The sequence below is a fragment of the Galleria mellonella genome, unplaced genomic scaffold, assembly GCF_026898425.1.
Source record: "Galleria mellonella isolate WM207_F2 unplaced genomic scaffold, CSIRO_AGI_GalMel_v1 utg103, whole genome shotgun sequence".
Classification (NCBI taxonomy): domain Eukaryota; kingdom Metazoa; phylum Arthropoda; class Insecta; order Lepidoptera; family Pyralidae; genus Galleria; species Galleria mellonella.
Genome location: NW_026441966.1, coordinates 383,969 through 398,247, shown reverse-complemented (window position 1 = coordinate 398,247; position 14,279 = coordinate 383,969). Strand labels below are relative to the sequence as shown.

At 34.6% G+C, this 14,279-nt stretch overlaps 1 protein-coding gene across 5 annotated transcripts in view; it reads right to left on the bottom strand.

The window, feature by feature from the left end:
• Positions 1–1,345: 1,345 nt before the first annotated feature.
• The window catches only part of LOC128200284 (rhomboid-related protein 1-like), a 32,721-nt gene continuing 19,787 nt past the window's right edge, over positions 1,346–14,279 (bottom strand). For 4 of the 5 annotated variants that reach the window (XM_052893338.1, XM_052893303.1, XM_052893368.1 and 1 more), the window contains exons 2-6: positions 9,703–9,920; positions 8,406–8,558; positions 7,462–7,637; positions 6,585–6,787; positions 1,346–4,868 (exon numbers count right to left, since the gene is read on the bottom strand). In XM_052893338.1, the coding sequence (XP_052749298.1) occupies positions 4,744–4,868; positions 6,585–6,787; positions 7,462–7,637; positions 8,406–8,558; positions 9,703–9,843 (798 nt within the window). In that variant the 5' untranslated portion in view covers positions 9,844–9,920 and the 3' untranslated portion in view covers positions 1,346–4,743. Of the gene's footprint in view, positions 4,869–6,584; positions 6,788–7,461; positions 7,638–8,405; positions 8,559–9,702; positions 9,921–9,997; positions 10,037–14,279 lie in introns of all 5 variants that reach the window. The other variant, XM_052893399.1, reaches the window with a different exon arrangement.

The window sequence follows — 14,279 nt, the reverse complement described above, 5'->3', positions numbered from 1 at the left end:
ATTACAGCGAAGGCTATGTTCGGCATTGGACATTTAACGCCTAATACGATACAAAAAATAATGTATAACCCTGAAACTTAGTTTGCTTACACTTTTTAACTGAGAACAGAATCTATAACTTGTATCTTATATTTATTTGAGTCGTTAACTGTCCACTGCTGGACATGATTATGATATGTTTATTTTTTTTAATGGGTAATAATGTTATGGTAATCCTGCTCGCGTTATCGGTATCCGCTGACAGGGCACCAGAGAGGGATGATAGGTGACGATGAAAGCAGGCCTGTTAGCCCATCGTGACGAATTCTACTAGAATTAACTACGACAGTTTCCAGGGGGAACCGCGTGGAGGTCGACCTGATAGGGAGTATTGCTAGTAATGGGGAAATCAGACTCCATTACTAAAAACCCCTTTCCCCCAACGGCTGATATGCGTGACATCGCATTGTGCATTTACATTGATAATTCATATTGGATACATGTATTTTCTTAACACCATTTACGGGGGGAAAAGGGATTGTTAATGAGGATCTGACAACCTCATTGCCAGCATATACTCTATCAGGTCGACCTCCACGCGGTTCTTCCTGGAAATCATCATAGATAGATAGATAGATAGATAGATACTCTTTATTGTTTCCTCCAAAAGATTACAATAGTAAACTTATTATAAATATAAACAATTACAAGAAATAATCACAGTGAGAAAACAATGGCCGGCCTTATCGCTAAGAGCGATCTCTTCCAGGCAACCTTTGGATGGAGAGGAGTAATTATAAACAATTTGTTGACAGGCACGATGAAAAATTCTGTTAGTTCTAACTATGGAGATGTGATACATGTAATAATATAAATATATATCCCTACTCATACATTGTAGTTTTTTTTTATGGGTGAAAATGGTATGGAAACCCCGCCTGCGCTAACGGGATACGCTGGCGGAGCACCAGTGAAGGGTGATAGGTGAGAATGAAAACAGGCCAGTTAGCCCGTCATGATGAATTCATCAGGAATTAACCATGATAGTTTCCAGGGAGAACCGCGAGGAGGTCGACCTGGTTGGGTATATTGCTAGCAATGGGATTCTCAGTCTCCATTACTAACAATCCCTTTCCCCCGATACATTACAGTTATTTCTTTTTGAATATATCACAATGGGCCAACTGCCCTGCTTTCATCTTCACCTGTCATCAATCACGATAGCGTAGACGGGGTTACCATTCCATTATCACCCATTGAGAAAACACCATTTAAAGGCGCAGTCGTGGTGTTTATCTGCGTACATTTGAAATCCTAAATTTGTATGTATTGTATGGTATTGCGATTATGAAGAAAAAAAACTAAATTAGCAAATTTGTCAAGAATATATATTTTATTTCGTTTAGTTATATATCGTATAAAAAAGTTATTTTACAAAATGGCAGTGTTCAATAATTTATTTACACTTTAATAATAAACTTTTAGAAAACTATTATAATTTGCTTAGAGCACAATTTTTTTTTTTTATCTTACAGTGAACAATTTTCTTTTTACATTTTGAATACTTAATAGATTCAGAATATGGAACAAACCAGAGTAACGTTACGATTCCCTTCACCATACGCAAGATGTCGCTAGCTTCGAAAAACTATGTATTGTAAAATTATACCTGAACGGCTATGAAGGGTCTCTGGTTTCCCCTTAATCTGAAATAACTGAATCAACAAAATAATACTTTCATATGATATGTATGACTATCATTAATATTGTACACAATATTTTTACAATAACATTAAACCATTAAATTAAAACACAACACACATACAACAAACAAAACATATAAAAACAACAACAATAACAAATAAATAGATCATAAGTTATTTACATCATTTATCATTTATGAACTTGAATTATTATTTAAAAAGCTCTCGATATTGTTACGAATGAATGAATGAATGAGTATACGTTATTTGCATTATACAATATAGGAAATAAACAAGACAATTTACAAACACAACGATACAATTGTATAAGTACAGTAAGGCGGTCTTATTGCTGAGAGCAATCTTTTCAAGACAACCTTAAGGTAATGGACTAATTGTTATACAAGTAGGTATTGTAATTTATTGTAAATTCTGTTCAAGTAAGTTCTTTATTTTTTTTTAAATAGATTACAATATCGAGATCTTTTTAAATAATAGTTCGATTTGCCAGTTTATGAATATATTTCATTGGCAGACGAGTTGATGAGCCTCTACAGAACAGATGGCGTTCTTTGACAGAGATCTCATGCGTTGCCACTCCTGAATTCTTGTACAATTGAAAACTGATTAAAGTACATGTTATTTGAGATCATCATTTTGGAAATATTCAGATCCTTATGAGAAAAAACAAAATAGCAGAATAATGTTTGCATGTTTGTATGCAAACATCAAGTTTACAAAGTGAATTAATAGATTGTACAGTTTCAACAGGTCTGATTGTTCTAGAGACAAGTAGAACATTATTTCATTGTAAAATAGTTTCAATGAAAAGATTGATTTAAAAATAAATCTCAGTAAAATTTGTCAAGTGTATGACAAATTACTTGACTCCAGATTTCTGGTAATGATGTCTTAAAATTAAGTATGTTAAGTAAAGTAAAGTAAAGTAATATTATGCCTTTACTGTACGCTAAGCAATTAGTTTTCTTTGGTATCATAACATCACACTAGTCGATGGCAAATATTATACTAACATGGTTGTTAAATTATTAAAAAAATATTTTTATTCTTAGTAAATGCTGATTATTTCACATTTTAAGACTATTTAGTTATTTAAATATTTTGCCACGCGAATAAGGCTAGTAGTATTTTTATTTTATAAGTATAGATTGTTAATAATTATTACCAAAATTCTTTTAATAAAATATTGTTCTGACTCAACATTGTTAAAAAGAGTTTTAGTGCAACGTCTTTTCCTTAGAACAGTATATAAAAAAAAAAGAAGGTTTAAAGAAAATTGACTTCCTTAACTAGTTTATGAAGTCTTACTCTTGTTTTAGTTCCATGAAAACTCTTTTTGTCTATTTTGAGTCAGGGCGATATTTTGTTAAAGAGTGCGTTCATTTAAAGCTTGATCTGGTGCACCAGTAATTTTATATTATTATAACAATTTAAGATAATTATTTGATAAAGTTAATAAATAATAAATATGTTTACATAATTTTTGGCCAAGTTTGGAACTTTTTTTTTTTAATACGTCAGACCAAGACATATTGAGTACATTAATACAATAATAAATGTATTTGGTACTCATTCGAACTAAAAATTAGTGTTCGTTTATGCAGTATTTTAATGAACTGCATTTATATGTACATTTAATAGGATTATATTAATTGTCCTCGTACGAAATTAAATAACGAAAAATATTTCTTTGTACATTTTTTGTAGAAGTTTAAAAAATTCCGAGCTCATTTTATAATCACTATATTTATTTTTGTTTTTATTTACATAATACATATAATTTTTAAAACTTATATTATATAGTTAGCTGCCACGTAAATACTAAAGAAGACTTCCAGACGAAGTCGAAACAACGAAGTAAGTACATTTACCGTTATTTACTTACAGTTATATACAAACATTAAATATATTTAGTGATAATATCTTTTAATTTACAAAGATTATGGCACGCAAATAAATGCAATTATAACATTATTTTTTTGAGTATAAAACGTATTCAATAGTTTACCATCTACTGTACATACACAAATCACAATCGTTTTTTTTTTTAATTATAAGCTTATTTTTTAATTCTTTGTACAATTGTTGTCAAATTTGTATAGCTTTACACAACGCATCACTATTCAATAATTCTCAAATTACATGGAAGACAGGTGTAACCATGGCCTGTAACCACCATCAAATCTACTAATAGCTACGTATAATCGCTATAAGTATAGAACATAAATGTAGAAAACAAACGGACATCTCAGTCTCTCATACAGTAGTCAAGTAATTATTTACTTAACCAAAAAGTTAAATTTAACTCTTATTTTAAAGAGTAATACACACCTGGCTCATAGGTATATTGTTTTAGTAACTATGAACAAATACTAAACATATACCTGTGCCATAGTTAAATATTTTGAATACCTTTACCGCTAATTAAAGGTATACAAATAAAAGTAATTTTGTCCGTGTGGTCCCGGCATAGAATGGGCCACCCCTTCCTTTCCCGTGGGTGTCGTAAGAGGTGACTAAGGGAAGGCGAGGAATGGGCAGCGGCGTTTCTCTTAAAACAACTCTAAAGCTTTACTGCGGTTGCCAATCCAACTGTCAAGCATTGCAACCACTGGCAAAGCATTCCCCAAGGGGGAAGCTTATGTTCAGCAGTGGACAGTTAAAGGCTGGTATGACATGATGATAATGATAAATAATTTTAGCAATTTGCTACATTATGTTACTATACGCATGAGAAAAACAAGATTCAAGTCTCATTGTCACATTCTACTCGTATTTCCTAAGTGGAGTAGCATAAATAAGTTTACAAGTAGATTTGTCTAGAAGATCTGTTTAAGTCGATGATAAAACCGTCAATGAGGTCATCACCAGGCTTGAATGTCAAAAATGTTGCAGCTTCCGACGTGGTTGACCAGAAGATGACTTTACCTAATCTTAGGCTTTACCTTTTTTAAATGTTTCAACCATGAATATGAATTCAGAAGATTAGGCTGAGGCTAGAGGTTGATCTTGGTACTGCGGTCTGAGCTGCCATCGTGGTTTAGTTATACAGGTTTTCCATCACCACATAATAAGTGATGATGGCCAGAATAGTCAATACGAGTAACACAGCGGACACGATGCGGCAGATCTTATTGAAGAACTGGTATGGATTATCTTCGGTAACTGTGGACAAAATGGAGCCACGATGAAACTTACTGTTCTTTTTTTCGTATCTGAATAATTTGAACAATTTCACTTCTTAAACCTTAAAACGTACTTCTTAAGCATAACATACTTTTAGACAATAAATAAAAGTAAGTATATTTACAAAAATGCTTTTTGCTGAGGGGCTGAATGAAATAACAGATCCTCTTTACGTCAGGAAAAATCTCTGACTACCCCTCATCTAATGGTATCTGTTATTTATTTATTTATGTAGAATATAATATCAAGTGAAGGCAAATATAATGGACACATACAATGCAGTTTATTTATATATATATTTTTTTATATTGTCAATTTTTAATGAAAAGTTTCGCGACTGACTCTTGGCCACAACAGAATATCAGTGTTTTGCTTTTTTAAGGGCAAAGCAATAAACTGAGCTGTGACTATTTTGTGTTATTATGGCACACGCATGAAGGAATGGTAACAAAGGAGATTGTTAGATTATATATTTTGTTTTTGTATTTTTTTTTATTTGTGCTTTTTTTATTTTTATTCTTTTGTCTCTTTTGCTGTGTATTACGTGTATGTTTTTTTTATTGTAATTTTTGTGCTGTAAGTAATGTAAATAAATTATCTATCTATCTATCTATCTACTGCCAGATTCCTATTAGCTAAATAACCTGACGATATGTCTTACATTCCATAATAAAAGTACCGTGGGGTCCCGTTTGAAATCGACTACGATAGTAATTAAAGAACCTAACCGAGGGAAAAGGGATTGATAGTAATGGGATTTAGAGTTCCCAGTAGTCAATCGCTACGTGGTTGTCCGTGGAAACCATGGGCCAACTTTTTTTTTTATACAACTTAGAATGGCAAACGAGCTGACGGACCACCTGATGGAAAGTGGTAACCGTTGCCTATAGACATGAGCAGTACCATGGACATAACAGAGTATACTGTTTCGCCCATGATACCCCCCATGCGTTGCCATTCCTGAGGACTCAGGTGTTATTCCTCTGTACTCAGTAAATTCACGCCATATCCCACCCTTCAAACCGAAACACAGCCATGCGAACACAACTGCTTCACGGTTGAAACACGAATGGGACAGAGGTACCCAAGCAATCGACTTTTGTACAAAGTCTCCCTCTGGTAAACTCAGAGTACTCATAGTAAATTATGTACAAGTTAAAATATTAAATGATTAGAAGTGACTTCAAAAAACACAGCCATGCAAACACAACTGCTTCACGGTGGAAACACGAATGGGATGAATCTCTTCGTATTAATTATAATCTACTTAGTAAAACGCTAAGTTATTGTTTGGACGGAATATTGCCCTCCTTACCTTGACCGACGATTTCGCAGTATCGCAGTATCGTATTTAGTCAAATATGCCTTATTAAGTCGATCTCCACGTGGTTCCCCCTGGAAACCATCGTGAACAATTCTTGTTGAATTCGTCACGATGAGCTAACTGACCTGCTTTCATCGTCACCTATCATCCCTCACTGGCGCTCCGCCAGCTTATACCGATAGCGCAGACGGGGTTACCATTCCATTATCACCCATTGAAAAAAATCATCCCTCACCGTTGTCCCGCTAGCATATACCATTTGCGCAGGCGGTTGATAAATCCATATTCATCCATAAGAAAAAAAAAACTAACCCAACGTCTAATTCATTATTCCAAAATACCTATTACTTATTTATAATCTAAGATCTCACCTTTGAAAATAATAAAACCGAGTAGAACACCAACTATCGCCCCCAGCAAGTGTGCCGACCATGCGACAGGGTGCTGTTGCGACTGCGCAAGCACTGATGCATTACTTGCACATGAGTGTTCTATTAACGTCCAGATCAGTTCAGATCCACTTAACACCACCACGCTCAGAATGCGAAACCAACAGAGCTTGATGCGATTATACCTGGAAATTATATTGCTTCAATGAAAAATTATGCTCTTCAGGGCCCATACATCATCCAACAAAAAAATATAGGTTACGATATCTTATTTGGATACTTCAAACTATAAGAAGCCAAGCGCTTGGTACTGTACCAATCTCTATAATAGTCTATTAAGCGCTGTTTTTTTTTATCTATTTTGTGTACGAATATCTAGCGCTGGCGAAACTGTCTCGACAGCCAATATAGAATCCCATAAGAGTCGGTTCAAAGAAATCTAAGCGAAGAGTCACCGCCTGTATGATGGCTTAGAATCTATTAACATTCGTTCTGGTTAATATTCCGGAGGTCCTGCAAAATCCGACAATTCCATAAGGATCCGTTAAGCGTTGTACTATTGTGCTATTAAGTTTCCAAAAACCGAAATAATCAGAAACATTACTCCCGTATTGCCGATCTTCGAGATATGGTGATCTTAACAATTACTCTACTCATTTTCCCTGCCTTTAAAACCAAATACAAGACACCAGTAGCGATACAGGATCCAAACTTTGTATAAAATCTCCTAAACTCTAGCTTTGTTAAACATACTGTTGTAATCTCTTTTGCACTGTACGCAACTCTTAATATTTAAGATTCTAAAAACTTCACTAGTACTTTTAAAATGCCAATTTTACACGTTTTTCTGGATATGTACCTTAGAAATACATTGGGTATATGCGCGGTTAGCAGCGCGTACACAGCTGCCGAAGCACCCGCTACTCGAACAGTTGGCTGCAGCAGGCCAGCGCCCAGTGCTCCAGCGACGACACCTCCGACCCACACGATAAGCACTCGCCACCATCTTTCTTCAATTTCCAATGCCCATCCGACCTGGCGGCGCATATTTTAAAATATACATATATATCGTCATGGTCGTAGAATACTGACGGATCCGACAACGATTACATATAAAGATCCGTCGGTATTCTACGACTATGACGATATATATATTTAATAGTAGGTAGTCCATATAATATCTACTAGTCTATTGTAAGTTAAGGGTTATGATGCCAGATATTTATATATTTTAGTTTTCGATATTTTCATTTATATTGATGTTTTTAAATATTTCTCAACCGACTTCAAAAAGAAGCTGGTTCTCATTTCGGTTACATATTTTATGTTTGTTACTTCGTAACTAGGTCAGTTCTAAACCAATTTGGAATTTTTTTTTATCTGATAGGATATACACATATTGGTCCCATAAAGATTTTATCACGCTTAGTTGTTAATTTTTTTAGACCAAAAAGTGAAAGGCCACTATCGAAGTCGGTTTTTTGCGGGATACAATTTTTAATTATTGGGGGGGAAAGGGATTGTTAGCAATGAAGTTTGACAGCCCCATTGCTAGCAATATGCCTTATTAGGGCGACCGCCACGTGGTTCCCCTAGAAACCATCGTGAACAATTCTTGTTGAATTCGTCACGATGGGCTAACTGACCCGCTTCATCCTCACCTATCATCCTTCACTGGTGTCCCGCCGGTATATACCGATAGCGCGGGTGGGGTTGCCACTCCATTATCACCTATTTAAAAACTTGTTCATATAAGCCGGCAGCTTGTAAGTTACGATTAGTATAGATTGGAAGTGTACTTACAATGAGAGCAACAAGTGCATTGAGACAGAAATGCGAGGCGGAGACGTGGACGAAGCTGTAGGTGACGAGTCTCCAGGGCTCCCGCCACCACGCCCCCGGCGGCCATTCGAGCCACACGTGCGCATTATCCGGCAGTGATAAATGAACACATATCTGTCAAAATTGACAACAGCATTAAATTTCGATACATAATGGGAATATTCTTATTTTATTCATATAATACTTATAATTGTGAAAGCGAGTTAGTTTGTGGCAATGACATACCAAATAAAATTGCTCATTATTGCTAAAATACTATTGTAATCATCATGGTGATCATCATATCAGGTATAAAGGGTGGGGGGTTCACAGTAGTTGCCATGCTTGGCAGGCAGGTTGGCAATGACAGTTATGCTTTTGATAATGTTTTAAGAGGGACGCTGCTACCTATCCCTCCACTATTAAGTTCCCTTAATCACCTCTTACATTACTCATGGGTAAGGAGGGCGAGGCCCGTTCTATGCCGGGATCACATGACAATTATAATAATATCGTAATGACTATTATAATATTATATTTTTATATATTAATTAAGTTTAGCTATTTTACCGGCCATTACGTGTTTTTACATACTTTTTAATGGCCAAGCAGTCGATGTTATGACTTATAATAAATCTGTAGAGAGGTCAATTCTGTACATAAAATATATTTCCAAAATAACTATCAGGCGGTGATTAGTGATCGATACTGATGCCAAAAATGCAATCAGTAAAATTTTTGTCTGTCTGTCTGTATGTTCATTACAGAAATATAAACTACTCGACGGATTTTACCGAAACTTGGTACAATTATTCTTCATACTCCTGGGTAGGTTGTAGTATACTTTTCATCACGCTACGATCAATAGGAGCAGCGCAGTGAAGGGAAATGTTAAAAATGTCCACCCGTGCGATGCCGGGACGGGCCGCTAGTATCAAATAATATTATATTTATTAACTTTATTAACTATGTTGAATATTTACACATTTAGCAACGACAACCTGTGACTGTGACTTAGCCGAGCAGTTGCTAAGTGCGGCAAAATTGAGAACAGCCATCGGAATACATGACAACTATTATTTTTATATATTTAAGGGTACCAACCCTTAATAGATTTAAATAAATATTTTTTGTAAAAAGTAACTTTTTCTAACCGTGTTGGTGTATTGTTAATTTTCTTAATTCCAAATTTAATATACAATATGTTGTTTTTCGGGAAGTGATATATTATTTGGCATCTTAAATATTGCACTAAATACTAAATTAAATGTATACTTACTAAAATTATTAACAGGGAAATAATGAAATAAGGTGCCTTCTGATAATCCGACTTCTCCTCAGCACGTTGTTGGTTTGATTCTTTGTCTGACAATAGTTCCCTCTGGCACTCCACGTCTTTGTTCATAGTGAGTCGTGTCATTGTATTTCGGTAAATTTATTGAGTGTTTTATAGGCTACTTCCATCCTCTACCTGGTCTATACTCGAGCCGGTCGTGCCTGCAATTAATGATTCACAGTTCAAATTCCCATTTATATATATTATTTTCAGGAGGATAACTCGTTTGCTTATTTACCGTGTGTGTACATCGTGAAAATGGCAGGAATTCCCGGTGCTATAACAGGAAACGATTTGAGGTTTATATTGACGTACTCGCATATTATATATATACATATATGTATATCTTCGTTAGATACTTGTTTTTTTTTACCTCCTAACTAAAAAAGGACTTTATAAAGATTTTTAATAAAGAATCGTTTGACGTTTGTTTCAGTGACGTTATTCTATTGCTATTTCATATAACAAGCACTCATGGTATTTCTATGGTATTGTATTTTATCTCAGTTTTCTTATAATTCACTTTATTAAAATTCTTTTTTTTTAATTTATTTATTAAAGGTATACACAACAGGTTACAATCAATAACATTACAGACATTATATAAAGATAATAGATTGAACTAGATTGAGGACAGGTGGACACAGCATGGTTAAAGCAGTCTGTTAAATTATAAAGTTAAGTTTTCTATATATATATATATATGGATTACTCTTTTAGCTAAAAACTATTAAAGATATTGGAGATAAGCTCGTCTTTGTGCACTATTATGTTTGTTTTTACATTTTAATAATCTTTTGTGTACAATAAAGAATAAATGGATTTTTGTATTTTAGTTTGATGATGAATGAAATTTGGCACATGGGTAGGTTATATCCTAATTTAGCACATAGGATATTTTATGTACTGATACACACGTACAAAGCCGCGAGGTACAGCCAGTCTTTAATTATAAATGGGAATGATTAAATTTATTTATTTATTTAAATAACTTTATTAAGCATAAGAAAATACGATACAAAAGGCGGACTTGATGCTAGTTGCATTCTCTACCGGCCAACTTTTGGGATGAACAGAGAATCATGAACGTGGTACTTCATTATTGGGATAGGTAAAGAAAATGTAATTTTTTTTAATGGATGATAATGGAATGGTAACCCCACCCGCGCTATTGGTATACACCGGCAGGGCACCAGTGAAGGATGATAGGTGAGGATGAAGTAGGTCAGTTAGCCCATCGTGACGAATTCAACAAGAATCGTTCACGATGGTTTCCAGGGGGAAACACGTGGAGGTCGACCTAATAAGGCATATTGCTAGCAATGGGGCTGTCAAGCTCCATAGCTAACAATCCCTTTCCCCCCAGAAAATAACATTTAATAATGTAAATCTATACACAATATCATATCAATGTCACTACCCCTCATCTAATGGTATCTGTTATTTATTTATTTATTTAGAATATAATATCAAATGGAGGCGAATGTAATGGACACATACAATGCAGTTTATTTATATTTCTTTTTATTGTTATTTTTAATGAGGAGTTTCGCGACTGACTCTTGGCCACAGCAGAATATCAGTGTTTTGCTCTTTTAAAGGCAAAGCAATAAACTGAGCTGTGACCATTTTGTGTTACTATGGCACACGCATGAAGGAAGGGAAAGAAAGGAAATTGTTGGTTTATATATTTTGCTTTTTGTTTTTTTTTTTGTTTTGTTGCTTTTTTATTTTCATTCTTTTATCTCTTTTACTGTGTATTATGTTTTTTTTTTTATTGTAATTTGTGTGCTGTAAGTAATGTAAATAAATTATCTATCTATCTATCTATCAATAAATAATAAATTTGTAAAAAGCATGCCTATATAACACATCTATATTTCAGACGATGCTCTTTCATACTCGTCGTTATAGAAAATGCGTGCGAAGTTGCGGTCAAAAGTTAGTATTGAATAAACAATATATTCGTATTGATATTAAACAAAATAATAAAGGAGATAATTATTGTTAAAATATTCGAATTATTTATTTATTTATTTATTCATTTATTATATCTACTAATGTCATCATTACTCATATAGTTTTTAGCAACTGTCGTACTGAATATTAATTTAAAATTAAACGTAATTGAACTAAATAATGTATAGCTAAATAATTATAATAGGTTGCAAATGCATGATAATCCATATATGGATTACATATTACAATTATTACGAGGTAATTGTAAAATTGACGTTAACAAATTATCACGTTTTCCTCTTATATCTTCCATAATAATATGGATTTATTGACTAATTTATTTATAACACTTTTTATGTTTTATATTTTTTTTTAATTTCATATCTACACAATTTAAATAATAGCGGAAACCCTTTCTAATTTTTGTCCACATATTTTTAACCGACTTCTAAAAGAAGGTTTTTTTTTATACAACTTAGAATGGCAAACAAGCTGACGGCCCACCTGATGGAAAGTGGTAACCGTCGCCTATAGACATGAGCAGTACCATGGATATAACAGAGTATACTGTTTCGCCCATGATACCCCCCATGCGTTGCCATTCCTGAGGACTCAGATGTTATTCCTCTGTACCCTGTAAATTCACGCCATATTCCACCCTTCAAACCGAAACACAGCCATGCAAACACAACTGCTTCACGGTTTAAACACGAATGCGACAGAGGTACCCAAGCAATCGACTTTTGTACAAAGTCTCCCTCTGGTAAATGTTAAATTTTAAATAAAATATATTTAGAAAATTTCATTAAAATCAGTCGAGCGATTTCGAAGGTTAGCGTAAATAAATAATTTTTACATATATACATACATATCTGTCACGCCTGTCTCCCATTAGGGTAGGCAGAAACAATGGAACGCCAAATGCTTCGATTCAAACAAACCTCTTTCGCTTCTTCCACATTCATCAATCTTTTCATACACGCTCGCCGGTTACGGGTACTTTTAATTTGGCCCTTCTACAGCACGTCGCCTATTTTAAATATTTTTTAATATTTGCGTAATCTATTTCTTATTACTAATTATATATTATTGGTATTGTTCAATAACAAACAGGTTTATCTTAATTCAGCGCAATTGGTTTCCGCCTCTGCTTCCGCGCAGTTGTAATCAAAATTCATTGAATTTAAATACCGTCATTTTGTGTAGGTAGGTATATCCTTCAATGGAAGGTAGTATTTATTTATACGTGGAAGATATTTAAGACAGATTACACCAAAGGGAGATTTTGTACAAAAGTCGTTTACTTGGGTATCTTTGTCTCATTCGTGTTTCTATTCTGAAGCAATTGTGTTTGCATGGCTGTGTTTCGGTTTGAAGGGTGGGCATATAGCGTGAATTTACAGGGTACAGAGGAATAACACTTGAGTCAGAGGGGAAAGGGATTGTTAGTAATGTAGACTGAGAATCCCATTGCTATTAATATACCCAACCAGGTCGACCTCCTCGCGGTTCTTCCTGGAAACTATCATGGTTAATTCCTGATGAATTCATCATGAAGGGCTATCTGGCCTGTTTTCATTCTCATCTATCACCCTTCACTGGTGCACCGCCAGCGTATCCCGTAAGTGCAGGCGGAGTTACCACACCATTTTCACCCATCAAAAAAAAAAACACTTGAGTCATCAGGATTGGCAACGCATGCGGGGTATCATGGGCGAAACAGTATACTCTGTTATGTCCATGGTACTGCTCATGTCTATAGGCGATGGTTACCACTTTCCATCAGGTGGGCCGTCAGCTTGTTTGCCATTCTAAGTTGTATAAAAAATAAATATGTTGATTGTGTATTTATTTCAAATATTAAACATTTTTATTAATTTTATCCATTATCGAGATAAAATAAACAATATGGTGACAATACAATTATTTTTATTCTAATTAGGTATCGATTGATATATATAATTATTTGTGTTATCTTTTATTTTTAAATTACTAATAAAGATAAAATGATAAAGCTACTATTGCTCACCATAGTAAAAACATCGCCGACACCTAATAGAGAGACAAAACAAAATTTGTGACAAGGACAGGAAAATTATGTGGCACAGTCACACATCACCTTGACATTGTAATTGTGTGTTTATATCGTTTGGAGACAATTATCTTCGCCGCAGACAGGCAGGCGTCCCAAACACACGCCTACATGGGGCGGTGTGGCCGTCATTACCTATTGTATATCTATCATCAGTGTATCAGTGATTAAACATCCTGCGACCACACGTGGCTTGCATCGTAATGCAATTCCTACTGAGAGTTTTTATATTTTGTCTTATGTAATTCCACTATTGTTAATAGATAGACCAGACAGAGACTTTCTACAAAAGACATTTGCTTGGGTACCTCTGTTCCATTCGTGTTTCTACCGTGAAGCAGTTGGTTCCGTGGTACCGTGAAGCGATCGGTTTGAAGAGTGGGATATGGCAATGAATTTTTTTTTATAGGTGAAAATGGCGGGGTTATCATACCCCGCCTGCGCTAACGGGATACGCTGGCGGAGCACC